General features: G+C 41.8%; 3 protein-coding genes across 3 annotated transcripts in view; 1 reads left to right on the forward strand and 2 right to left on the reverse strand.

Moving 5' to 3' along the window:
• ube2o (ubiquitin-conjugating enzyme E2O) overlaps positions 1-10581 on the reverse strand; it is a 45638-nt gene extending 35057 nt beyond the window's left edge. The window contains exon 1 of the mRNA XM_085277305.1: positions 10074-10581. Within this exon, the coding sequence (XP_085133431.1) occupies positions 10074-10505 (432 nt within the window). The 5' untranslated portion in view covers positions 10506-10581. The remainder of the gene's footprint in view (positions 1-10073) is intronic.
• An 862-nt stretch (positions 10582-11443) lies between these two features.
• aanat1 (arylalkylamine N-acetyltransferase 1) lies at positions 11444-15766 on the forward strand. The gene is made up of 3 exons (XM_085277307.1): positions 11444-13104; positions 13498-13652; positions 14332-15766. The coding sequence occupies exons 1-3, from the start codon at positions 12957-12959 to the stop codon at positions 14635-14637; spliced, it is 609 nt and encodes a 202-aa protein (XP_085133433.1). The 5' UTR covers positions 11444-12956; the 3' UTR covers positions 14638-15766.
• A 203-nt stretch (positions 15767-15969) lies between these two features.
• Positions 15970-24609, reverse strand: part of LOC146572866 (inactive rhomboid protein 2-like) — a 36680-nt gene continuing 28040 nt past the window's right edge. Inside the window, exons 11-18 of the mRNA XM_085277306.1 lie at positions 24280-24441; positions 23936-24024; positions 23788-23851; positions 23550-23644; positions 23377-23452; positions 23201-23301; positions 22514-22667; positions 15970-18351 (exon numbers count right to left, since the gene is read on the reverse strand). Of these exons, the coding sequence (XP_085133432.1) occupies positions 17920-18351; positions 22514-22667; positions 23201-23301; positions 23377-23452; positions 23550-23644; positions 23788-23851; positions 23936-24024; positions 24280-24441 (1173 nt within the window). The 3' untranslated portion in view covers positions 15970-17919. The remainder of the gene's footprint in view (positions 18352-22513; positions 22668-23200; positions 23302-23376; positions 23453-23549; positions 23645-23787; positions 23852-23935; positions 24025-24279; positions 24442-24609) is intronic.

Genomic DNA, 24609 nt, shown 5'->3' on the forward strand with positions numbered 1-24609 from the left:
TCCTTCCTTTACCTGCTGAGCAGCTTCATCACAACCTACCTAGACATCCTCCATGTCTGTCTGCGTTTTCATGATTGCTCTGATGGATAAGACAACAAAGCAAAGTCACTGCGCATTTAGCAGCATTGTAGTTGTGTGCCGTCTAGAGCACCATCAAATGCTGTCAAATCAATAAACTATCACACACTCAGTACAGCATGAGCTGCACTCGCTGCTCGTGTGTTTATGGGTAATTGATGGTTGAAAACAGCAGCCGAGGAGTCCTCAAAGTTATTGCTTCGTGTCTATTTATTTTTGACGTTTCGACGCAATAGTACACGGACTGATTTGCATTTTATTTAAAACTGGTTAGAAGTTTTTCCCCCATTTTCTTCCCCCTGTTATCATACAGTTAAGTTGTCTTTCCTTCAGCATGCACAGCACTTTGTTCATTTTAAAATGTGCTTGTGAATAAACGTAATAAACTTGAACTACTTTAATGTAACAGTAACGCACAAAATGACAGTTTCAAAGAAAAAAAATGAGAAGTTTCTGATTTATTTTTCCCCGAACAATTCAAACAAGACAGCAAGTTGACTAAACATGATTTAATGTTGACGAGCAACATTTTCAGATTTTGCTGCAGCATGTACAGTCAGCATTAAAGAAAAAGAACTTCATGCAATTTTAGGAGGATTTCTTCAGGTGTGATGAGCAGCTGCAGTGCAGCGCTGCAGCTGCTTCACTGTTCTTCGAGGAAGCGTACAGTACGGTGGCTGGTGCCCTGCCCCTCGTCTGTTTGTTTCCCTGCCTGGCACCTGCACAAACCATAACCAAGGCTCTGGGCTCCAAAGCTCCGTTGGGCGGGCCTTGGCAACAGCTTCGTGTCCCAGATTACGCCAACGTCTGCCAGCCTACCACGAGCACCTGCGGGAGGCTTCTGAGCAAACTCCACTGACGGATGCATACAGTCATCTGATGGGTATTAGTGCTGAGCAGTGTGCGACATCCGAGTAGCTGTTTTGACAATCGGCAACACTCAGGTGACCTTTAAAAGACATAAGACCACAGCTCTGAAGGACTTAATCAAATTCTACTGATCCTACTTTTTTAATTTTTAAAAACAAAAACGTTTGATTAAATCCAACTTGAATTGCGGCAGGTTAAACACAGGAACTGGCAGAATAAATGATTTAGGTTTTAAACAAGCTGAGCAGACTAAACAAGTGGAGATAAGCAATGTGATTAATATCATCCGCTCAGTCCAGACAGTAACTGTGTTTGCTGCTTTATCAACTAATCAAGCTTAATCAATAAGGACGACACACGCAGTCTGACACCACAGCGAAGTGAATGAACACTCAATTTTTCCTTTGTGTGTACTGTGATGTATTGCGCGATCATCCTGCAGTCAGACTGGACTTAAAATATTTGTGTAATCCAACACAGTGTCATTTTCGGCTATGTAAGAAACAAACAGGGAGGCATCCACACAAACCCCTTCCTGCAACCACAGGAGTCGTTGTCTGCTGGCCTGCTTAGGAAAAATGCAAATGTAAGACACTTTGCACCATCTCCACTTTTCAGACCCTTTAGTTAGAGCCATCCTTTATATACAGTCTATGAATGCAAGCCATGTTATCGTTAGATAACTGAGCTAAAAATGCACCACAAGTTTGGTAACTTGAATAAGCAGAGGTGAAGCCAAACACACACAGGCTGTCCATCGACCTGTCAGTCAGAGCAGCCACACCCCAGGAATAAAATTTCAAGCCTCTTCGTACAGCTGTTATAAAGTGATAGAACTGTGGTAAAGACTAGAACATGGACCCTCTCATTCAGACCTCCACCACTGGCATCATTTTTAGCCACAAACATTACTGCTTGCTTGCCATGTAATGAGTGTTTGAATAATTTGTATCATTACATTGCTAATTCCCACCCCTAAAGCTAATCACACCTATTCTACTCGGTCAGATTACTCTGTGCATTTCTTGAAATACTGTCCTCGGTGATCGATTTACAGTCACTTTGTTTAGCCTCCACGTGTTTAACAGAAGAACCAGAAATAAAAAAAATAAAAATACAGCCCGACCTCGTGTTTTAAACGCATTTCAGCAGTAAGATGATCTCTTCAAGTGCTCGGCAGCGCTGCAGCTAAAATGCTTTTGAAGAGGCGAGGGCTCGATGGGACTAAAAGCAATGTATGTGATCATGACCAGAAGATGGATAAGAAGTGAAAGAAAACCGTGTGGTGCAGTGGCCCGAGTGTAAATCAGCAGTCAGCCCACACAGTGAAAGACATGTTTCTATTGTGTAGGTCAGCTGGGGGGGTTGACCACACTTGTGTAGCTGGATGGATGGGGGCAGGGTGGAGGGCCAGGTTGACAGATGGGAGTCACCCTGCGGTTACAGCATTCAGCTCTTCCTCCCACTTGAAATTTTGATGGATTTTCCCCCCATTTGCTGCAAACAAGAGCAATAAACCTGTTGTTCACACAAGAATTTAAACTAATTAAACTACAAGCCTGAGAGACAAACAGACTGATGGCTGCCATCACTGTTTCCATGCTAAGGATAGCATACAGTGAATATAACCCCCGCCCATGTAGGGGTGTTCATGATTTCCTAATAACAAAATAGTCATCTTATTATCAAAAAAACAAAACAAAAAACAAATAGCTTATGTAACTATGATTTCTCTTATACATTTGCATTTTCTTCCATCCAGCAACTAGTATGACGTAACACAAATCTGCTATAAACTAGCAGGAGTCAGATCAGCAGATCTTTTCCAGTGAGATCCAAAATTTTTAATTTTATTAATTACAAACTAAGCTCTACATTATCAGGCTTGAACCCATGCTAAACATGCTTGAATGTACTGTATGTTGGGATATGTACACTTATTCCTTTTCATGTACTTTGTTAAAAATTGCTATTCACTCAGGACCTGCACGATTTTTCAAAATTCCAGGTTTCACCAGACTGGCGTGTTTTAACAGCACCACATAGTGACTGTGGTACAGGAAAATTGGAGTTGTGGTACAAAACTGCAGAACTGTTCCCCCCGTAGACCAAACAGAAGAAACCTGCACAGACGGACTGCTACAGCTGCCAAAAGGTTCTGTGTGCAAGTCACAAGTCTACCAAAACTATTCAGTAATTTGAGAGCACTTTGAGTTGAAGGACAATCCAAAGAAAAGGTTCCCATATAAACGCAGCATCAAGCTTCCCTAAATAACTTGCTCAGCAGTGCCTTTAAAACAAACAGAAAAAAAGAAAAACCTTCCAGCACGATGAAAAGGCAAAAATAAATGCAGTAAGACCTGGAGTCTCCCTATTCACCGGGATTTATTTATGTCTATTGATCCAGAACTTCCTGTTTCACTTGCAACATAACGATAATGGCTTAGCATAAGCGACAAAATGCTAATGTTTTATTTCCTCATTTCACCGTGGGGTCAAGCACTGCGAGCAGCCGAGTGGAATTTATTAATCACAAATCAGATCAGTCTGATTTGTATTCAGAGCAGTGAACCTTAATGAATGCATAATGCTGCTAACTCGAGGGCATTGTAACGGGCAAGAGCAGCGAAAGTGGGAGCTCATCATATGACAGCACGCCAAGAAAGCCCTGACAATTCAACTGACTCTGAGAGCAGAAGGTGGGATGAAACCATTCCCAGGGTACAGAAAAAGCCTGCACATTACCATAACAGCCACCTGGGACTAAACTGTCAGCATGTCTCATTTCCAGTCAACATTTTTATTTTTTTTAAAATTCACTTTCTCATGGTGTAATTCACTATTTCAGTGAGGTTGGTCTGAGCATGATGGGCTGATGTTAATTAATGACCCATGACAAAAATTCAGCACGCTGTCTGAAAGTGGAAGCAGACTCCATCGTATGAAGTTTTAGCGCCACGAAAAGGGAAATGCCATTTCCTTCCTCAGAGAGAACAATTCCACCTACCTGAATTAAAAGTCACCAAAGATCAGAAAGCACAAGTTTTGGTTGGTGCTCTTGGATGGATACATCATATCCATTGCTTACATTTCCCAGAGCTGCTGGACTGCAGTTTGTTGGAATTTCCTGCTGATTTTCAGATTCAAGCACGTTCCTGAACATCCCGGCTCTGTTTGAATGGTCAGGAGACCAAAAACTGTAATCGCCAGTAGAGTTTGTGTCTTCCGACATGTCCAGAGAGACGGTCTTGGCGGAAACACTCAAAAAGCACCACCTGGTGGTGGTGATGTGGTCAGGTATGTATAGTTGGTATATGGTGTCATAGGTTTGACAACACGGAAGATGAGGTCATCCATTATTTAGGTCAATTATTGCTATTGTTATGTTTTAGGACATAGGGTATTTTCTGCACTATGAGGCACTTAAAATCCTTTAATTTTCCTTATGTATGAATTCTGGTTGTGCTTACTGACCTCGAACCGATTTTATGTGGTACAAAAATCTGTCAGCAAATGTTTTAGTGCGACTTTGGTAAGATAGGAAGCCGCACCGCTTGATGGATTGTCGGAGCTACCGTAATCAGGAGCCTCGCAGAGTAATCAGGGTCCAAAACTCCATCCGCTTCAGGACCTGAAGTCGAACGAACACTGCCGCATCTTTGAAAGTTAAAAACTGTCTAAATTCTTTCATCTGTAATAAAATGATCAGTGTTGCTGCTTTACCAGGTGTAACAATTAAGTTTAACATCCAGGCATCCATGAAAACAGAATTTATTAAATTTAACGGAGTTAAAAGTTAGCAGGAAGTTAGCTCGCTAGTTTCCACCTAAACATGATATACCATGTCCTGACAGAGATTTCTGAAAAAATTAAAACGTACAGCTCTGCTATCACTTCCAACATAAATGAAGACCGAAAACTAAACAGCAGTGGCTTTTTAGGGTTACTGAAGTTGGGCTAGCTGGTATATAATGATGTGCTACGTGATTACCAGCGTCACAGCTATGTTAGCATAACAAACACAGTGAAGCTAGAAGATGAACGCTAACTTTTTTCCACTCGATCCAATGGTTGGGGACAAATGCAATCGCATGGCAGGATGCTGTAAACTTCAGTCAGGAGAACAACTGAGATAATCCATCCACAATACGAGGTTAGTGATTAATATACTGCAACAACATGGGAATAGAGCAGCTGCGAGAGAATTCCACATTAATTAATCAATGGGACGGAAGTGGAGGAAGCAAGAAGAATGAGTTTCGTAAAGTTTGACTTATCTGACCGTTTTGTTTCACTTAATGCCCCTTATAATCCTGTGCGCCTTATGGCCCGAAAAATACGGTACCGGTAATTTAACATCTGTGAGTGATACATAAACTGACAATCACATAAAAGTAATCATAAATTAAATCATATAACAACAGTTGTTTTTCTTGTGCAATTGAATGGTTTTATTGGCTTGACATTGCACAACAACTCAAAGTTTATGGCGTCGAGAGCTGCTAACGCTCTGACCGCTGCTAACGCTCTGACCGCGAAAACCTCTTTAACATCAGCAGCACAGCTTCTCATATTGTCCCCACCCTTCACCATATTAGATATTGGGCAGGCTTAAAAGTAAACACGGATGTTCTCAGATGTTTAGCGCACCGCCAAATAGCTATTTAAATGTACACTGATGTCGCTGGTGCATTTTTAAATAAACAAAGTAACACCGAACATGTCGTACACGATGCATGTTCACACCACAAGCTCAGCAAGCTTGCCGTTTCATTTTCACTGTTCCTTCCTCGATGTGCGTTATACTAAAAATCAATGGGACCGTGTTGTAACGTCAGTCAGGAGGGTGACCACAAAGCCCAGATAGAGTTTTTAAAGAGTCTGCAACATGCAGATAAGCTCATAGTCGTTGATAGTTTTTTATATCAAAAGTAATACCAGTGGCGTACGAGGCTGCTCGATGGGGCACCACGCCTGCTGGCAGATCTTCATTAAACTGACCACTTTGTTTAATCTCATACTGTTTCTGGCAACACTACGTTTGTGTACATTTTAAATCTTTGCGAGGCTTCCTCGTTGTGCAAGCAGAGATTTTAGCATTTCAATCATTTTAACTTTGAACGGTTTCACTTTCATGCGCTAAAATGAAGCAACAAAGAAACTACATTAGACTGATCGCCTTGTATCATTTAGAGTTTGCACATAATGGTCGCAATGTCCAAAATCTTATTTCGCTGTGAAAATGTCTGCTTTATGAAACCCGAGAGTAACTCTAAGCATCACTTTTCTCTCCACTGATCGCTCCTGAGAGAAAACGTGAAGTGAAAATGAGGTGCAGCCTGCAGAAAAAAAAAAATAAATAAAAAGTTGAAATTTTGTGCAAACAGCACCTTGAAGATGTGCAACTTTGCATACTGCAGGATGTGATCATGAATGATTGATTAGGATGTAAAACTGTACTCTCAGGATTTATGCAAAATGAGCTTGCTGAGACTGGGCGTGCAGATAAGCACAGGAGAAATCACGAATACGACACACAATGAAACCCATACATGTGCACATCGACACAGAGGACATGGTGCTGCGTAAACATCAGCGTCATTGTTTAAGGGGCGCGTCGTTCTGCCTTTGTTCTGACTGAGGTCTGAATGACACTCAGACCAGAACTTTTCTCATTTAACTGGAAAGACAAAGCAAGGCAGCGCTGGGCTCTAAAATAGGCTTCTTCTGGTCGCATCCTGTCTCTGAAATGAGTCTGTGTGAGCTTGTTCCAGGCCTGTCCTCCTTTAAACTCTGTGACCCTTTTCCACAAAGCCCAGGAGAACCCCAGAGAAGCTTAGAGGATGCACAGAACAACAGGTTTGCAAAGTCTGCACCTGCTAAAACGTCTTCATTATCTGGTGGTAAAATGGTAAAACTACACAAAGATGTACGCAGCAATTTACATGTCTAACTGAACTGAAGCTGACAAGAGGTTTTAGAAGGCTGAGACTGTAGTTTATACTGATGCAGGTTAGCGACTTTCTGTACCAACATCACATATGTGCTGTCCAGATTCGACTGAATTCAAGGTCTGATGCTGAAGCGCTCCACACTGCTGTTCCTCGAGGCTGGCTCCAAAATCCAGTCACTACAGACTTCCATGTTAAAATGTTCAAATGTACAGCATTAAAAAGCATGTTAACTGCCCAGGAGAAAAATGGTTTTAATCTCTGATTTTTTTTTATAATTCATCCAGGGTGGAGTGGGTGGAGACGAGTGTCGCAGGTGATTTGTGACAGAAGAATAGTGGCTAAAGCAAAAGGGAAGGTTTCAAAGATGGCTGTGAGGAGAGAAATAAAGGGAGTCAACCTGGAGGTGGCAGAGTTGAAGATGCTCAGAAGAAATAAGGCTATCAGAGGGACGGCTCTGGTTACGGTTTTGGAGAAGAGGTTAGAGAGGCAGGGCTGAGATGGTTGGACCATGTGCAGAGGAGGGATAGTGGATATATATGACAAAGGATGTTGAGGAGGTTTCATGGATGTAGTGAAGGAGGACATGCAGAGGGCTGATGAGACAGAAGAGGATGCTAGGGATAGAGTGTGATGGAGGCAGATGTGAAGACCCATATAGGGAGCAGCTGAAAGTAGAAGAAGAAAGGATGCTAGAGTTCAGGGCGTGGCCACTTAGACAAATACAGGCAGCAGCTGACTGCACCAGACAGTCAAAGTGTTACGGACCATTTAGATTCCTCTGGTCAATTTTTGTAGAGCTTAAAATCTGAGTGTCTGGCACTGTTACCAGCATTCATGCTTTTGTGTGGTACTCTGTTAATTATTATGAGTGAGAAAAAGGAAAAAAAAGAAAAAATCAATACAGCATAGTGTCAGTGTATTTTTGCATTGTTATATTGTTTCGATACAGGGGCGCCAAATATGAATATTTTCGTTAAATAAATACATTAAATACAAATACTTTGGGAATATTACGACCCAGGGGGTTCAACCTACCTGATGGGTGGCAATCTTTCTACAAGCTGTTGCAGTCTGATTTGGACTGACTGCAATCACTCAGAGAAATCGCCAGAGGTTTGCAAATATTTGCTGTCTACTTTATAAATGCAGACTTTAAACTTCAAAACAAATGAATGGCGTCCAGGAGTCTAAATCTATATTTCATACCTCAATAGCCTTCAGAATTTTAATCAATCACCTTGATATCTCAGTTAAAAGGTATTGATTCATATTGGTTGCACTCCACATAATCGCCCCAGTGTTGAACATACTGGTAGTATCAACAAACTACTGATCAACAATGACAGCTGAATTTTTAACATACAGGTTCACAGTGTCCAACCACCACCAACGAGTGATGTAATTAATTAAAGTTAAAATAATGTCAACTGTACTATTTGGGATGCAAGAGTCTAAATTCTTGGGTGCTGGTTTAGCTCATGGGTAAAGCACCTGACCCATATCAAATCTGCCTGAGGACATTTGCACAGTCTTCCCTGATCTTTGTACCCTTTTTGTACCCTCTTCACTTAACAGCCCCTCCCAAAAAATATAACCTACACTAGGTTTAGTGTCCTTAAGGATGATCTGAAACTATGAATTAACCGAATCTCCAGGCGCTGATGCCCAGACAGGGTGCTGCACCAAAAAGCTCTTTGTGATTGCTGTGGTCACTCGTCCTTTGCAGAGAAGACTGACTTCTTTATTCGCCAAGTGGCAGTGAAACTGAAGAGTGCAACACTTGTGTGTTAATAGCTAATGTTTGCCTTCAAAGTAAAGAGTTACGCCTTTTGAAACATGGTGGTTTCAGCAGTAAGGTACAACTCTTACATTAAAGGTGAGCAGTGTAAATTTCACTAGTGCTCAATGGTTTGTTGGCAAATACGGGCAAGTTGACACCTTCCATGCAAACTACAGGCGACTGCAGCAACCACAAGGAGGTTATTGGCGCAGCATACAGTTTGCAAAAGACAGCAACCTCCAGCAACCACTCTCCATCCAGTCTCTAGGTCTGTGTGAACTAATGCAAAAAATTAATTCAAATCTTCTTGGTAATGTTCCCGACATTTGAATGGACAGAGAAAATACAAAGCACAGTAATCAACAAGATTTGGATTCAAATGACTAAAAGGACACTACAGAACCCCAAGGCATGGAGGTAGATCGAGCAGATAATTGGGTGGAAGCAATTATTGTTAGTGTTAGATATGTAAAACCCTGCTATAGAGGAGCATTAGAAATTATCAGCCATAGACTATAAATTCTCAGTTCAGCATATCTGCACTATCAAAATTATATTAAAATATTAAAATGACCAGCAGCCATAAAAAAAAACTAAAAAAAAAACTGCAAAAATATGCTCACAATGATGCAAAAGAAGCAGCACGAGTTTGGTTTCAATGTTCTGAACTAATTAAGGTAAATAATAAACGCAATGAAAAGTAAATGTGCTCTAAAGAAATTAAAAATTTCAAATTAAATCCCTGCTGTTCAACTAACTCATTCATTGTGACTGAGCTGGAAAACATCTGCAGCTGATAGAGGGGACAGGGCAATGATTACAGCCTCGTTCTCCTGGTCTGACCTCGGTGCTTGGGATCAGGTTCAACTCAGATATGTATGTTTATATAATAATAAGAGATCTTCTATCACACACAAAGCTTGGTCTCAGGCCAGGTCACACCCAGCTGAGGATCTACACTGAGTCAAGGATGAGCTAATCAATAGGTGTAAGGTGTCTAAGCAGGGAGGTGCACCTGACAGGACCTGTGCAAGACCCTACCTGTCCGGTCAGTGGTGTGTGTGTGTGTTTGGTGTACTAGCAGCGAGCTGGCTGCAGTCAGGTGGATCAACCCTGCTCAACCTGCCGGGACCAGCTGAAATACATGAGGCTACGAGCTAAACTGCTAGCTAGCTTGTGTGCTTGAATGCTAGCCAATTAGCGAGCTAGGCTGCAGGTTTTAGTCTGATGGATCAGGTGAAGCTGATGACTGCTTGGGTAACAAGTCCGCCGATCACCCCCCTCTCCAAAAAACCACAACAGGCAGGTGAAACAAAGCAGTCCTGACGTCAGGCTGAGATAACCACCGACTGCCGGGGTAAACAGTAAGCACGTTAGCAGCTGTGTGGTACCTTTGTCTCCCTGATGTCCTGCTTCGCACCTTCGGGGTACCACTGGACGCGGACAAATCCCCTCCCGAGAGGCCGACTTGGGGTGTCCACGGCGCTCTCAGTGTCCGAACCGCACGGTACTCGTCCGCCTCCTCCACCGCCGCCGCCGTCTCCGCCTCTCCCTCCGCCATCGTCGAGGTCCGAGTCTGAGTTAAAATCCTCCTCGCCGTGGATCATCCGTACGAGGCCAAACCGGACTGAGCCGCGATATCGTCCGGAGACCAGGTCGTGGGAGAAGAGCAGCCGCTGTGAGCCGTCCGCGGTGGGGGAGAGAGCCATGGAAGGAGGCTCGGAGCCCGGGCTGGCTACGGGAGAGGGGCCCGGTGTGGGTGATGATGCCGCTGCTGCTGCGTCTGTCTTGGCCGCTGCATCCGATGCTACGGGCTCCGCCATCGCCGCTGTTGTCAGGGAGCGATGCTGGAGCGCGAGGATGACGGTGGAATAAAAAAAACTGTAACCTGGAAGCAGCGAAGCGCACGTGTTTACGTAGCTACGCGGGCTACGTATGAAGCGCAGTGTGGCAGCGTCATCACGCAGTACCCGCTGTCACCACTGAGGGGCGCCGAGAGCCAGAAACAGGAGCCACCGAGAAAGACCGCAGGCTGTACGTAAAGTATGATTCGTAATCTGCTGATGGGAGACTCTCTAACTTACTCTAATTGTGTACATTTTTATTTTACGCCAATATTTTAATGGTTACATTTCGTTTTCTGCTGTAAATTACTAATATTTATTATTATAAATTTCATCATATTTAGCTATGTTCCCTTTTAAATTATATTTTCCTAAGTAACGATAGTTAAAAAAGACATCTCTGTGTGTGTGTGTGTGTGTGTGTGTGTGTGTGTGTGTGTGTGTGTGTGTGAATGAGATCTATGATCCTTTGTGGATCTTACCTAAATGATTTAATATTGTTGCACAGTGAACGCTATACAAATAAACATGCAGCTCAGTTAACAATAAAAAAAGTTTTCCTTTATTTATTATTTAACATCTTTCCACAAATATACATCTGAAGTAGCCTGAGTTTATTAATTTTCAGTGCCCCATAATTAAACATCAGTTGTTTGCTTTAAGGATATATCTGTTTTGTTTTAGATTTGGTTTTTGTGGGGATTTTTATGATAATCTTCTCAGTTTCCAAGTTCTCAAAGACATTTACAAAGTAAACCCCATTAGTGTACAGGAGACAGAATATGTGACAGTTTAATCTGTTTTTAAAGGAACAGGTCTATAAATTTGTGAAGACTGAAAACCAGGAAATATTCTTGATGTGACTTGAATATTCCATCCTCTTCTACTTATCTGATTCAGGGTTACCTATCTCAGACAGATTGAGAGGCAGGGAATACTTTGAACAGGTTACTAGATTATCACAAGATTCACACGTAGAGAAAGACAACCATTGACACCTACAGCCACCAAATAACCCAACCCAGGCATGTCTTTGTGACGAAGACATTGTATCCAAAAACAAGCTACAAAAACACAGGGGGGAAAAAACACGGCATTAACAATATTTAAAACCGTCTCATACCTAAAGACACAGGAGAAAACACAGATAACAGATTATTTATATTTCCTTTGCTGAACAGCACTGTTGCGACTGTCTCAACATCTTCAGCACAGTTGCAGTTTTGCAAACAAGAACATGTAAAATTTGTCTTTTAGGAAGAACGTGGGGATAGAAGTGTTTAGTGTCAGAAAAGGAGGTGTCCCCATTACATTTATTACATCACCTGACCTATAAACATGAGCACAAAAGTCAACCACTGAAACTAATTTTTCTGTTCAGCACTGCAAATAAATAGCTTTCATTTGTTATCTTAATAAAAAGCTTTTTTTGTAAATTCAAGGATGACAACAATAATTATCGTTTCGCATTAAATAAGCACACTGGTGAATTTACTATTAGACAAACATAAGTCATTTTGCTAATCATCAGTATTGTTAATTTAGTGTAACTGTGGCATAAACCTCACATTTAGGTGGTGTTTTAATAAATTTGTTAAGCATTGTATATCCTGCTCTCGGTGTCAGTTTGCATTAATTTGTTGGGAAATGCCCTCTAAAAGCGATAAAATGCAGTAAATTATTTTATGATTTCATCTCATGAGGGTAAAAGTTTGTTTGGAGAGGATAAATTCTTCAGGGAGCTTAAAACCCCACCAGGTGACAAACAAGCTCCTACACATCCTGTAGCCTAATCCTCTTACAGAACTGGAAAAATAACCCATGGAAAAATCGTGAACTCTGCTTAAAGCGGCTATGGATAGACAAAAGTCTCCTTCAGAGAAATCACATGAAGAGTGGTAAGTCGAGCCCTTAAGTTGGCCCAGTTAAGAAACACGCAATCTCCTCAGTGTGACAATTAATCATCACAGACCTTCTGATGATTAACCAGCCAGAAAATAATTTTCCAAATATCTATACCTACGTTATTGTTTATTCCAACCCAGTCGCGTCACTTTATGAAACTTAAACCTGACTTTACAGCAGGCGAACACGAGTTTGGTGTAGGAACTAAGCAAATCCAAATCGGTTGGTCTGATGGAGGCAAGACGATTATCCCTCCTGTAAATATGTTTATGGTTCAGTTTACTCACGGGGAGTAAAGGGTTTATCCATACAGCTCACTTCAGGATTACAAACGGTATAAATACTGGAAGCGCTCCACTCTGTTCAGTCTGCGCCAGTTCTCGCTGTACAGTTACGCGCGGATCACGGACAGCCAGACAAGTTTCATCTCGTTGTTTAAAAAGAGACTGACACGAAATCAGACAGGAAATTGTCAGCGCAGCACTCTTAGTTTTCCTGCGAAACTTTCTGGGAATAATCAGGACTATGTCTGTGGTGAGCGCAGTGCCTTTCCTGAAGCCTCTCCCCATGCGCTCTCCGGTGCCTCAGGGCCGCCGCCACACGCTGCCGGCCAGCGAGTTCCGCTCCCTCAGCCCGGAAGATGCCATCAGTGTATTCGAGATTGAAAGAGAAGGTAAGCAGACTCTTTGAACTTACGTTACAGAGCAACGGTGCTTTTAAATACCTGCCTGAATTTCTTCAGAGGACGCGCGTATTTATGCAGATTTACGCACGCCAAGCGTCTTTTAAGAAAACTGCGGGGAGAGATTCTCAGCTAAAAACACAGATTTTATTTATGTTCTCCGACTGAATAGAAAGCTCTCTACAAACCTGAGCCATCACTGATTTTATTCACGGGCAGATTCTCTTCAGTTAACTGTCCTGTACACTTTCCTTGTGCTTAGCAGTCAGTACATTTGGGAACATTACGCTCAGCTTCTTTAACATCCTGCACAACTAATAAAACTGTCTGATTGTGGCAACCGTGACCCTTATCTTCTTCCTCCTCCTCCTCCTCCTCACACAGCTTTCATCTCTGTCTCCGGTGAGTGTCCTCTCCACCTGGACGAGGTGCGTCACTTCCTTACTCTGTGTCCTGAGCTGTCTCTTGGCTGGTTCGAGGAGGGACGGCTGGTGGCTTTTATCATCGGCTCACTGTGGGACCAGGAGAGGCTTACCATGGTAAGACGGAGCGGAAGACACCTGGACAGTGATTTATCTCCGGTTGAGAGTCGAGCAAAGATTCAACACAGATTAAGAGAGGCGCTTCAAGTGCATAAAATTCAGTGGATGGTGATAAATCTTGCCGACATACGAGTTTAGTGCCAACCGAAGAGAGAACAACAATAATCATGGAAGCTGCCTGACAATTTCTTTTAAGCCTGCAGCTGTACGAGTTTTAAGTTTCCACCTAGCAGAAACAATAAAAAAAAAAATCAGATCTTAAATTTCTTCATGATGACGCAGTTATGCGAATCCAACCAAGAATGAAAGACTGTTTGCTATAAACATTTAATATTCGAGGACTGCAGGCTGGAGTCAACATGTAGCTGATATATTTTCAAAATATGCAGCTTTTAATCCCAAATACAATCATCATTATCATTCAAGAGTTTATTCACCATCTTTTAATTCTCATACTTTTCATTCAACTAAAAGTTATGATGATGAATCCTGCTGACGTCATTTTAACTCCAATATGAAATTATTTTTAATGAAACCAGAGTCATTTAAACTTGAGCCCTTCATTTAGCTTTAATTATTAAAGATGGTTTTTGGGGGTCTTTTAAGCTTTAAATATTTCTGTGGGTACCCAGCAGGATGTTTTACTTCTACTGACAGCTCTCCTCTTCCTCTCCAGGACGCCCTTACGCTACACAAGCCTCACGGGACCACCGTTCACATCCACGTTTTGGCCGTCCACCGGACCTTCCGCCAGCAGGGAAAAGGCTCCATCCTGATGTGGCGTTACCTGCAGTACCTCCGCTGCCTGCCCTACGTCCGCCGTGCCGTGCTCATGTGTGAGGACTTCTTGGTCCCCTTCTACCAGAAGTCAGGCTTTAAAATGCTAGGCCCCAGCAACATCACGGTGGGGCCCCTTAACTTCACAGAAATGTTCTACCCCGTGAGGGGCCACGCCTTCATGCGGCGCAACAGTGGCTGCTGAAGACACAGACTTGATGTGGATTCTCTATAGCTGTGAAAGGAGGTGAAGACCCCTGAGAAACGGGGTACAGGGGGCACGTGATGAGCGGTGCAGTGAGTGTTTGTGATCATCGCTGTCTGTGAGTGAAGCCTGTTTGTTTGGCAGGAAGTGACGTGTGAATTCTGACCTGGAGTCTGCAGAGAGCCAAAAACAGAGAGATGTCGACAGCAGTGGTTTGCAAAAGTGTCCTGAAAGCAAGATTTGATTTGCATTGTAGTGAGTTCGTTACACAAAAACCAAAATCCCAAATCTTTATTTTGATAAACGCTGGACATTTGTGTCCAACAGAACTGCTGCCTTCTTTATTTCTTTTATTTTTTTAAACAGTGAGGACACGTTTAAATAAAACTAATTCCTTTAGTAATTCTCCAATAATATGTAACAGCAGTTAAAATGACAAAGGAGGGATATCAGCAAGGCTAAATATTAACATTTAACTTCTATTAAGACTTCAGTGATCCCGTGACTGACCGTTTATAAATCGGACGTGTGGCACTTTAAAAGTCTGTCTTCTTTATGGTCTTGTCAACTTTTTCTTGTAGACAGCCTCCATTTTTGCCTCGGAGTCTTAAATCAAGACAAACTCATTTTTACACTGTTTTGTTCTAATAAAAATTTTATTTTCTAACCTCTCTGTCTTCATATGTTATTTACATTTTTAATTACTGCTGAACATGAAAGGGGGATGTTCATTTTGACATTTTTCTATTTTTCTGGGCTTGCTGAGGACCGAAGTGTCTGGAAAAACTGACATTTAAAGTTTGTTCTTGACCGAAGAAAACAGCAACCGAGGAAACATATCTGAAGCTTTCAGCCTTCAATAAATGTCAAACTCATTTTACGACAAAGGCCATATACAACCAAGTGACGACTGAAACTCCGCTTTGTCAGTGTAAAGATACTTAACTACACATTTAATCTCTGTGATATCTTAAACAACCGGAACTTTCTCTTATTTAATTGTTAATCTATTACTTAGTTGTAGTTTAAATGGCTGTGGGGGAGGTCTATCAGTAGAAAAAGATGTAAAATGTATAAAAATTACAGTTAAAAAAGGTCCAAAAATGTACACTCTCCTTCATATTTTCCAAAGCTGTCCTGCAGGCCGGATTGGAGTCTTTGCCAGGCCAATACTGTCCCCCTGCACTAATATATAAAAATAAAAAAATCAAGTGATCTCTATAAGTCTTCCTTTTCTCCACATCTACAGCAGTTCATCATATGATGGGTGTATTGCTGGGGAGTAAGTGCAGTCAGGTTTGGGAAAACATGAAATCAAACTACTCACAAACGTATTGTTGACAGTGTAATGTATTTTCACATGGTTGCTTCAATACACATAATTTCACATATAACAGTACCGTGAACATCTCCTCTAATTAATTTTAGCATTCCCCTTTTGTTCCAGTAAATAGGGGGGGTGACATTATTTGGTCCCGATGCACATGCAGCTGGCCGTACAGCTGCTGCATACAGACATGATGGTGGAAATGGCTTGTTGTGTTTCATGTTAAACATTCAGATGCGCACACGTCAAAAGGCACAGTAAAGGTTTCCTTAACAAAAAGAAGAAGAAGAAGAAGAAAGAAGAGAGGTGGATGTCTTTGTTCACACTTTACCCGCCAAATGCACGAGGGCACGTCTGTATGAGTCCTGTGGCTCCAGCAATGCAAAAAACAGTGACACAAAAACTCAAAACATCTGAAGCATCCAACAAGAGACCTACTCTGGATGTTTTTGTGTTGTCTTAAACGCAGGATTATCCGTCAGTCAGTCCTATAGACTAACTCACGTAATCTGATAATCACTCAGTAACTAAACTCACATAATCCTCCACACAACGGTCAATATTGTGGTTCTAACAGTCCGGGTCAACTCAAACAACAACCCCGAACAACAACAACACCCGTGATGGGGAATCAGTTTCACTTCAGGCTGTCGGGCCTCTGAAACATGTCGTTTCCAAATCTGCTTGTATGTGTGCAGAGAAGTTTGTCCAGGTTTGAAATCATTTCAGAACATTACCGAGTGAAAATGGAGAGGGCGACGCATTTTACGGTGCATTTCACCAACATTTCAGTACCTGGGCGAAACATGGAGGTGATCCCGTGAGTCTGACTGTTTCACAGAGTTGGAAATGTAGTACAAATCTTAATTTGATCTGAGAAAAGCAGCCCGTGAGATCACTGCTAAACAAATACCGTTTTCTTGTGTCCATTTTTTTTCACAGATTAAATAAAAACAAAAACAAAAAAAACAAAACAAAAAACCCCCCAAAAAAACATACAGTTTAGGCACCGCTGTGTTACCAGACACATACGATCAAATAGTGATTAAAAAGTAGAGCTCAAGTAAAAATTTGTTCGTGGCATTGGCATACGGAGAAGTGGCTGTAAAAAGATCATGCATACACGAGCTCATAAAAGCAGCATGACAACTTGCTTTGGTAGCTGAGGGTCAAAAAATGTCTCATTATTTACAAAGTTGATTACAAGCAGTATTCAAAGTATAACAAATGCCTCTGTTTAAGGCAACTAGGTGCTGTAGACTGAACCGTGCCTTAACTGCTGTTAGTACTTGGATCACATCATTAACTTTAGCATAACATTTCACTGCTCCGGAGACTATCGACATGCCAAGTGCATACGCGCAATGGGCAAATACAAAAACAAAAAAAAAATACAGCAGCAGACGGCGTCTGTAGTGTTAATCCAGTGTTACCGAAAACAAGGAAGCATCTGAAATGGGCTACAAGATGCTTGATGACCCGCTGTGGTATCGTCGTCCACAGAGTTAAAGGGAAACGACTGTCAGACAGAGTCGTTCAAACCTCCTTCTTTGACTCGGCTTCTTTACTTCAACACGACTCTTCATATACACTGAAGGAGTCTCTCACTCCGTAGATCTTTTGGATCCATCAGCTCTTTGCAGTTTTAATGTCCTGAGTGCCTTTTCCTTTTTTATGTTCATCAGTTAGCAAATTAACATTGCAGGTCGTACCAGACACAGAGGACTAAAAAAGGACTGGATATGTTTTATGGAAGGAGGAAAGTCACCTGACTTTTGAGGAGGAAGTGATCCAGTTCTGGTTGCATGGAGTTTGAGTAGAAAACAATAAAAAAAATAAAATAAAAAAAGAGAGAGAGATTTAAAAGTTCCCACCCAAATGACTGATCACATCATTGCTAGTAGGCCGTCAGCACAGGCAGTTTGATAATTTAGATGTCATCTGTGGCCTCCAGACTAGTTCACCACATGTTCGATGTCGTGGTCTATGTCGTATTTTTCACAAAACTTGTTTGTGATCGGTAAGCAGGTCAGATGCTCCAGCCAGTGCAAGTTAATTCGGCGAATATAAAACCAAACGATGAGGGAAGCGAACAGTCCAACGTAGGCCAATAGCGAGACGGCGATGAGGATACGTTTCCGGTACTTGTCGAATGTCCCGAAGGTGACGTAGGGCAAGAAGGCAAACGAGAGCAGCAGGCCGCTGAGGAAACCGAAGATGTGGGCGATGTTGTCGATCCACGGCAGAAGGCCGCACAGGAAAAGGAAGAGCATGATGCACGACAGTTTAGAAAAGGCTTTCCAGGGCTTCTCCAGCATCTGCCAACCCTGAAACAGCTCAACAAAGAGGCAAGCGAGGAGCCCAAACTGAGACCCCGCTGGACCCACCTGTCAGGAGAGAGAGAAAAAAAGCCAAGTTACACAGGAACTAAAGAGGATTCCTGCAGCATGCACGCTGCTTCACACAGTGTGCACAGAAAACCTAAACGCCTGACGCACTGGACCAACGCATGATAAGCATCAGGTGCTTTTAGTGTGTCCTGTTAGGGGGCAAACAGGATGTCAGGGTGACTCTAACTGCTCCACTTAATTGGCACATTACACAGGCTCACACATGGTGGTAGTAGTGGTGGTGATGGGTGGGAGAGGGGGGACAACTCCTGGAACAACTTTCCAGGAGTTGCCAGAACTGTAAAATTTAATTTATTTTTTAAAAAATAAAAACACATTTTAATAAGATGATTTGTCGAACTGTGTTATTTGCAGAGGAAACCATTAAAGTGAACTGTGTTTGTTTAAATGCGAACCAGGTCTCTGAATTAATCAGTGATTTAACAACAGCAAATAAAGTGCAACAACCAGTTAGCTCGCTGACAGACAGACCAGGCAGACGCGCCGTTTAGGCCCAGAGGAGCAAAGATTTAACCTGATTACCGAATCCTGGCAGCAAGTACCAGGATAGTATTTTAAGTAACAATTATTTAAATCGACTCATTATGAGTGACACTAAGAGGCTTAATGCAGTGTAAACTGTAGTTACTGCAAGTAAGGTAAGGATAAAAACTCACCAGCATCTCTCATAAATTATTCTTTAAAGCAAAGCAGACAGAGGTTCAGAGAAGTTTCTAAGCGACTCTCAGTGCATCCATACTGAAGCTTTCTAACCGTAATGCAGGTTTAGTTGTGCACAGATTATCTTATGTTAAAGATCCAGTTCTGGGGAAGATGTGCAGTATGAGCCCAGGGTCACGCAGTAAAGGTGAGCAGATTAAGGTGACGTCAAAGCTTGGCCTGGTGAGAGGCAGATGGCTAATCGGCAAAGACATTAAACACCCACAAACATTTTTAAAAAAAAGGAAAAAAAGTGCACGGCAGTCCACCCACACACCCCACACACGCAGGCTGACACGCTCCTCACACGAGTCGTCGTCACTATTAAACCCCTCATTCAGAAGTAACCTGCTCACTGCTCTCAAACTGAATCAGAAGCTTTGTGTGTTCCCGTATGACTCTCTCATAATCACCTAAATGTTTTTGTACAAATAATCTAATGAATTATATTAAGAAGTGTTCTGACAGACAGACACTCCTCTCCAATTTCTCCTTGAAAGTAACGTATATAATCTCCAGGTATCCCTTTATATTTCTCCAGAAACCACTCTTCAAATTCTTTCACTCAAATACCAAGATAAAGAAGAAAACTCACCGACGTCTCACTGTCAACACGCTGACTTTTGCACTGTTTGGATTGTTTTTCCTGTTGTTTAAAGCTTTTAGGTTTCACATTCTCACAGTGTCAGGATTTAATTAATTCTAAAATGTCAAGTCTATTAAAGTCTCTGAGCGTGAACAGCTTTAATCTAACTGAAGGCAGGTAAATGTGTTGTAATAACTCCACAGTGAATTACTTCTATACTGTTAAGCAGCAGGACAGGAAGCACCTAAAACGGAGCCAAACAAAAGTTTAAAACTGAAACAAAAACTCAAGATAATATATAAACAGTGGACATAATATTAGTCAAGCTGACTCTATTTGTTACAGTAAAAGCAATAAAAACATCGTTTTAAAAAGTTATCCGTTTTAAAGACACCAAACCCCAAAACATGAAAGTCGGGTCGAGAACTGATTTTTTAAAGCATCCAACCTGAGCAGGTGCACCTCCTGAAGTATATCAAAGCCTTTTAATGTAACTTAAACTGCTTGAAGATGTTTTCTGGCTCCTAAGAAAAAAAATGTTGTGGTTGTAAATGTGAAAGGAGGAGGAAGGTATGGTCAGCATACTTTATGTTGTATGCAGCACTTTTACATTTAGCGTACCCTGCACTGGTGGTTAGCAAAGAGACGTTTGACTGACATTATCAAATAATAAATATTCATGCTTGCTCGTCTCTCTGCAGAGCTTAATGAACTGAAACTAAAGTTGTTCCTTCACAAATCCATAGAGCTCCTTTACTTGTGAAAACTTATTTCCAGCCACAGCTGCTGTTTGAGCCATTTTTGCTAAAGCCACAGGGGCTCCTTAATTCAACAGTAAAGGGATAATCCACTTAAATCGCCTCCTTAAGTGGCCTCACTGCATGTGCTTCCTCTGGTTATTCCTGGTGCGTGAAGACATGTGAGCTGGTCACTGATATTTAGAACTACAGTAATTGTCAGGTAAAAACAACTGGAGCTCGCTTATAAAATCAAGCCATCGTGTACGTAAATGTGTTACATGTTGGTCTCTTTATACATTAAAACTGTCCCCTCTATCAGTGAGGAACTGTTTCGTGTGTGTGTGTGTGTGTGTGTGTGTGTGTGTGTGTGTGTGTGTGTGTGTGTGGGCGCGCGCGTGTGTGTCTGTCTGTCTGTCAGGATGGACCTGTTCAGGAACGTGTGGACCAGGTCTGGTCTCTGCAACAATCGTCTTTGTTTAAAAGGAAAAACATGAAATCCCATTCACTAAGTACCACAGCAGTGGCCTTTGTTAACCCGCACAATGGCATTAGGCTAATCTCTTAAAGGGGAAACTGGACTATATAGATACATTCAGAAGAAAGCAGGCTTGCTGGTAAAAAGCCCCCCCCCCAACGTTTATTCATTTGTTGTTGGGGTTTGTTTTTGCAAAAATGACAATGAATCACTTAAAGTAGTGACCATAGTAGTGTTACTCTTTAAAAAAAAAAAAGAAAAAAAGAAAAAGAGTGAAACACTACTGCTTCAGGCGAGATCTGCTTTCCTCCTTGTAAATATTTACGTGTATGAAATTCAACCACATCGGCTGATTTAATCTAATATTTTCTGGTGAGTTTTTTTTTTTTTTTTGTTGTTTTTTTACAAACAATAATGCAGACAAGGCAGACAACAAAGGAACAGCATCAACTATTTAGAGCCTTTTAAAACGACATACAGACATCAGTTAACATAGCATGTAGCTGCAGCTGATTCAGCAACTATTTTCTATCTCACACTTGATCTTGTGTGAGGATTGCCTCAACTTTCCTTCAGCACATCCAGCAGTACGGTTATATGCAACAGAACTGTGAATAACAGGTCACCTTTCTTTCTTTATCCCTGCACAGTCATAACTGATTACCCTGCTGGTTGCTGTGCTGTTACCGGTCACTGAAATGTTGGGAGCGCTGTGACACGTCTTTCTTGGATGCTTTACGCTCGGTTTGGTGGGGCTGCTGCTTTCGCAGTAAAGTTGTCTCATGTGCTGTTAACCCAAGTTCGGTTTCTCCAGGCACTTCCACAGTTAATACCACAAGTGTTTCCTGCACCCCTCTAAACCTCTAGACTAAGATGGTCAATTCTGCTCCAATAATCCCCAACAGGAGAAACCCTCGTCCAGTGAGTGAACTCAACTAAGCTGAGCTAAGCCACAGAGTTTAGACAGCAGGCACAGAAACTGCAATTCAAATAAGAATGTAACACAAAACTAACGAGAGCTGGAGCTCACACAGGTGACATTTAGACCTGAACTCAGATTATAGTGTAGCGAGAAATACATGAAGTGAAACAGCATGACGGTTTCTCCCTTTAGATAATTTAGGGGGTAAATGAGGAAGAAAGCACATAAGTATATACAATGTCTGATTTTACATCGCAGAAATTTGACAGTGTGAAAGTACCTGTGTGTGTCAAGTGTAAGTGCTTAATCAACAGAAGTACATCCAATCCTGTCAAAAGTCACTGCAACTCAGATATGTTGGTGTTTAGAACAAAGTGTGTGAAAAGCTGTTTTTTCTTTCTTCAGCATCGTGTCCAAGGACACACTGGCATGTGGGCTGGATCGAACCAGACCTTCTATTTAGTGGGCGATTTGCTCCTGAGCCCCAAGTGCCCCACATATACAGACTTAACAGATTAAACAGAGTTTCCTTATAGCGGATGCGACTGGAATATTCACTTACCAAGGACACTTAACTGAAGGTTTAACATAAACTTTCAGACAAATGAATTTAAAAAGCTTAAGTGCACAAAACTTCACATCCTGTGTGCCTTGAAACTTTCAGAGAAAAAAAAAAAGTGTATTAATGTGTATTTACATATATGTGACGAACTCACCTCGGCTCTGTAGGGCAGGAAGAGGGCAGAGGCGAGGTTACCAGTGATCCCACTCAACATGTAAATGATGGAGATGCGAAGCCAACCTGCCAGCTTCTCCAGGTCCCTCAGTATGGTCATCTGGAACACTACGGACACCACGCAGTGTAAAAGCCTACACACACACACACACACACACACAAACAAAGGTTATCACTGGTAACTAAAACTCCTTTCCACCACTGCATTATCACAAATATGCATTTAGGATTTTTTTTTTTTCCCCCATTAAGCTCCTTTGGCTTGTTTGCTCGCCTGCTTTTAAAGGGTTACATCTGAGGGAAATCCCTTGTGCCTGCCTGGTATTAGTATTACAGTTCTCATGTGAGCGAACGTCTCACGAGCACTGGGTCCTCAATTAGAAATGTTTCATTAGTTTTGAATCCTCAAGGATGCTGACACAGTGAAACTGCATTAAGTAATCACTCATAGCAAATTAATGAAACAGTTCATTGACTGTGTAAAAGGCTTTGTCATGGCATATTACACAGTCTCACAATATATCATCAATGCTACATTCAGCTGAAATAGCTCATTCATAGATAGATGTGTCAGAAATTAAAAGATCTGTGCAACATAGCCATAAAACATGACCACAGGAAAAATAAATCTTTGTCTTAGGACGTTGCTGCAGGGGGAAGTGCGTACCCAGCATGTAGGAAGAGAGAGAGCCAGAGACGGTAGACTTGATCGGGAACGTCAGGATTAAGGAAGGGCAGCAAGCCGCACACATCATCCAGACAGTGGACCTGTGTAACAACACTGCAGTCAGAAACATACTAAAGAAAAAGACACACACACTCATCATCATGCACACACAATACCTGTGAGCAGAGGGTGGCTTCCTCGTGGAAGTAACCATGCATGAAAGTGCAATACTCTCTGGTTGCGATTTCACATCTACAAATAAATACATAAATAAATAAAATTTTATTTATTTATTTAAAACAGATGACCTCAGAGTAGCAAAGCGCTTTAGCAAACACATGTTTCGCACCTGCCCTTAGTTCCTATGCAGCAGGGCCGTCCTTTGATGTTACAGTCCATGTGTCTGTAGCCTGTGTGACTCCACTTCTTTGGATATGTACAGATCTGACAGCAGCACAGGTAAAACCAAAAAAAAAGGAAAAAAAAAAAGAAAAAGGAAAATTAATATAAAATGTGGTTCAGATGCAAGTGAACACAGAGTAGCAACAGAAAAATGAAGAATGAACGAGGCAGCGGTGGCCCCTCACCGGCCACGTGGTGATGTCATCCTTCCATAAATGAGGCTCTGCAGAGGCAGGCTCCTCACATATTCTGTTCACAACAAGAAAAGCATCAAAGTGGTGAAACGCTGCTGAGTCTTTAATGACACACTTTAATTAAGCTTCATATCCTCACCTGGGGTCCTGGTGACAGACAGAACCGGACGACCTACTGATGTTTTCCATTTGTTCATTGTCCCATTTAATAAAGGTGGCCAGCGTCTCCTGCATGAAGTTATTATACATTTATATTATTATAAATATTTAAGACACAGTTTTCTTTCTCATTTACCAAGCACAGCAAAGAAATGAAAAACGGATTATGTTTCTTTTTTACTGCACACCCAAAATCTGCATCTAAAGGGGAAAAGTTCAAGAGTACAGCAAAGACACTGTGAATGATTAGCACGAGCGTTTAAGTGATTATATGCTTAAAGATTATAAACTCATGTGCACAGGTATGTGTATATTATCACGTACAGAGCAGCCGGAGCTGAGGGTCTGCACACATCCGGAGTTGTCATTCTGAACGCAGCAGCCAGAATCTTTCTCGAGCTCTCTGGCCTTCTCGATCAGGCTGACGATTTGTGCATCCCGACGGATGCAGGGGGAGAATTTTGCCCCCAGGTGGATGAGGTCTTCCTAAAAATTGATGGAAATTATTTTAAAAGATCAAAAAAAATGTGGTAACACACATGCTAAACACAGATTAAGATGATAAAGAAATAAACTGGTGCCTGTCTATCTTTTAAATACACAATTTTCCCCAAAGGTATTTACTCCTGTATCCAAATGTTGATGTTGGCTCTG

The sequence above is a fragment of the Mchenga conophoros genome, linkage group LG6, assembly GCF_057382185.1.
Source record: "Mchenga conophoros isolate Kocher_MC1m ecotype Shallow Benthic linkage group LG6, M_conophoros_male_GT1.1, whole genome shotgun sequence".
Classification (NCBI taxonomy): Eukaryota; Metazoa; Chordata; class Actinopteri; order Cichliformes; family Cichlidae; genus Mchenga; species Mchenga conophoros.

What these genes read in the sequence shown, in the direction of transcription:
- aanat1 (XM_085277307.1), top strand. Translation starts at nt 12,957, where the DNA reads ATGTCTGTGGTGAGCGCAGTGCCTTTCCTGAAGCCTCTCCCCATGCGC. An exon ending in ATTCGAGATTGAAAGAGAAG is followed by an intron (nt 13,105 to 13,497) that starts GTAAGCAGACTC and finishes CTCCTCACACAG; the next exon opens with CTTTCATCTCTGTCTCCGGT. An exon ending in ACCAGGAGAGGCTTACCATG is followed by an intron (nt 13,653 to 14,331) that starts GTAAGACGGAGC and finishes CTTCCTCTCCAG; the next exon opens with GACGCCCTTACGCTACACAA.